The sequence below is a fragment of the Anneissia japonica genome, unplaced genomic scaffold (genome assembly GCF_011630105.1).
Source record: "Anneissia japonica isolate Jap-2015-1 unplaced genomic scaffold, ASM1163010v1 scaffold127450_len3511_cov116, whole genome shotgun sequence".
In the NCBI taxonomy this organism is placed as follows: Eukaryota; Metazoa; Echinodermata; class Crinoidea; order Comatulida; family Comatulidae; genus Anneissia; species Anneissia japonica.
In genome coordinates, this window is record NW_022692298.1 from 1 (window position 1) to 2,894 (window position 2,894).

Genomic DNA, 2,894 nt, shown 5'->3' on the forward strand with positions numbered 1-2,894 from the left:
TAATTCCTGGCCCCGAAACCTTGACTCAGAAGTACCGGGTTGGTGTCCGGCGGGGGATAGTTTTCAACCAAAGTTTTAACTGTTGTTTATTTTGTTGTACTGTGATGGTTACTTTTGTTGATTGTTATTGTAATATGTGTTTGCAGGACCATATTGTAAAACAGCGGTAAGATCTCGCCTGTATATGTTATCCTGCCTAAAGATGTTTTAAATAAATAAAATAAAATAAAAATAAAACTTTGTATCCACTTTCTCCAGCTCTGTTTTTGTTTGTAAAACATGGTGAGTGATGCTTAAAATAGATATATATACCGTACTCAATAAGTGTTTTAATTTATTAAACTAAACTGATGTTGAAAATTTAACGTAGCACAACCGTCTAGCAAAAAATGGGGATTTCCCTAGGGCTGTCTAGAGCAAGAATACGTCGTTAACATGGTGGTAGCCAGCAGTTTACACGCATTTCCAGTTGTTTGTTGTTTAATAATCGGCCGAAAAAGATGAAATTTCTTTATGTGAACATTTATAAATAATTATGTCAATGTTTCCAAAATAATTTAAAACTTTTTTGGAACGGTTTGGAGCTTAAAAATAGGTGCAGCTTATACACAGGTGACACAATAAATCGTGATATTTCGCATCCTAATTTGCAGGGGGGGGACGGCTTATACACAGGTGCGGCTTATACACCGGAATATACAGTAAAGCTTCAGATTAGTGGAAAAGCATGAGATTTTAGAGGAGAGGCTTGAGAGCTTGAGGTTTGTTCAAAAAGCGTGAGGTTCATGCCGGATGCGTGAGACTTGGTATGATATAGGCCTAATAGTATATTGACTATATATTTTTTATTTATTTTCTAGGGTATAGGCTCAAGAATGAGATAAAATCACCTAACCTTTTTTTAAGAGGGGTAAAACCTTGAATTTTGAAGAAATTAAAGCCTAAAGGTCATTAAAAGACACCTCAGAAGTCGGGAAAGCTCATTTCCGGCCATCTAGAAATCAAAATTTTCCAGGGACCCCCATTTCATTGTTCGCTTTATGGAAAAATGAACCCCCTCTTTCAAATTCTGGATCCTCCCCTGTGATTTGTTAAAATTTGTATTATTTGTTTAATTATTTAATTATGATATTTGTCAATATTGTGCAAAATTTAAATATTTCTTTCACAAAATTAAAGAGAGTAGCTCTTACAGCAAAAGGCTGATTTGAAGAGGCCCAAATAATAATAATAATTATAATGTCATTTTGTTAGGCGCACGTATCCATCCCTGGTAGGGGTGCTCGCGGCGCCGTTTTCCACCTGCCGAGTGTACATGTACATTTTCCGCATTATTATGTGAATTAATTAATTTCACTTAACCTTTTTTTAAGAGGGGTAAAACCTTGAATTTTGAAGAAATTAAAGCCTAAAGGTCTTTAATTTCACTTGTTACCTGTATGTATGGAATTCTATAAATTGCATACCTCCCAGCAGCTGATACTGCTCATGACCATGTAACAACCTAACACTACAGAGGAGGATAATCAAATTTTGTTCTTACCTGGCAAGCATTATACAGTAACTGGTGCTCAAACTTCTTTACTCCCAGAATGTTTTGAAACATTTCATATAGCTGTTCCTTACTCAGAATAAGCTCCGATGCAGCTGTCGTTGAAAGCCTTTGTGGCTGTTTCCGTTGATCCTCTTCTCCACGGTAAATAGCATCAAATTTTGTCATCCAAGAACTTAAAACTGTCTCCTTGCTGAGGCCGTCAATCTCTGGAAGGCTGCGCACACGTTTTTCAACATTATTCTTAAACACTTCACGGAAGTCATTGGAAGAGCATCCTCCACTATTTACCATCTTTAATACTCTATCACTTTTCAGAAACACTTCATAGTAACTTTGAACAGCATTGCAAAATGCTTCATCAGCAACTATTTGTGTTTCCCCATTGAGAAACGTTTGAAAGCGATCTTTTATTATCTGTAACTGCTGCCGTGTTACCTTGGTTTGACGCCTTACCATGTCCGTTGGTTGTTTAGCATTAAATGGATAGGCGATACATCGCATCACAAAAACGTACAGCTGCAGCCTACGTTTATGTTCCTCTTCCTCTCTTAACGCTCTCTCTTCTTCTCTGCCGGCCGGTTCACTACTTGTACTTACAGACTGGCTAGGACTGGAAGGCCTCCCACTTCCACTGCGATCGCTCAATGAGCGGGTGTGTACAGTGCTGCCCGAATGAGCTACGACTAGGCTATCGTTACTAGATGCGCTCACACCCTCCCTGAAGTTCTTCTGGTTGGAATGACCAAATCCTTCATCGGTAAAGTCTTCACTTTCAGATTCATCTTCGCTTGATGATGACTTCAACATCGCTTTCTATTCCCTTTGATAAACCTGTTTGAATGATGTATTTAATGGGGTTTTTTCTCCTTCAATATGGCTTATAATCTCTGATGTGGTACCTCTGTCACTGTCATGGTTGCATGATAAGATGATATCAATGAAAATCAACACGGATGTTTTGTATAATGTACGCATGCGCGCGAAGATTTCGTTTTTCTTCGTTTTGTCGCGTCTCTCTATGGTTTTGTAGACACCCATACTATTGATAAAAGACCCTAGATAAGCCCCAATTAAAAAAAAAATATTAGTTTATCACCCTCGCTCGCATGTCTTCTGTGGTACTTAAAAAACAAAATTTTAAAAGAATTTTTTTTCTTAAAAAAACAATTTTTTGTGAACAAAATTTTCTCTTTTCATTATTTTAATTAAGTAGTATAGATTGTTTGTATTATCTCGATCATATTTTACTTTGAATATCAATGTACCAGCAAACAACCCAACGGTGATATTTGGCTTCAGAAAAAATAAACAAATTTATCACTTTTGCAGCATAGATAAG

General features: G+C 36.9%; 1 protein-coding gene across 1 annotated transcript; it reads right to left on the reverse strand.

Moving 5' to 3' along the window:
* Window positions 1–1,543: 1,543 nt before the first annotated feature.
* LOC117100205 (calcium-dependent secretion activator 1-like) lies at window positions 1,544–2,496 on the reverse strand (the record flags this gene model as incomplete). Its single annotated transcript, XM_033239798.1, has 1 exon — window positions 1,544–2,496. A coding segment is annotated over exon 1 (819 nt), but the record flags the coding sequence as incomplete, so codon positions are not given.
* Window positions 2,497–2,894: the final 398 nt, after the last annotated feature.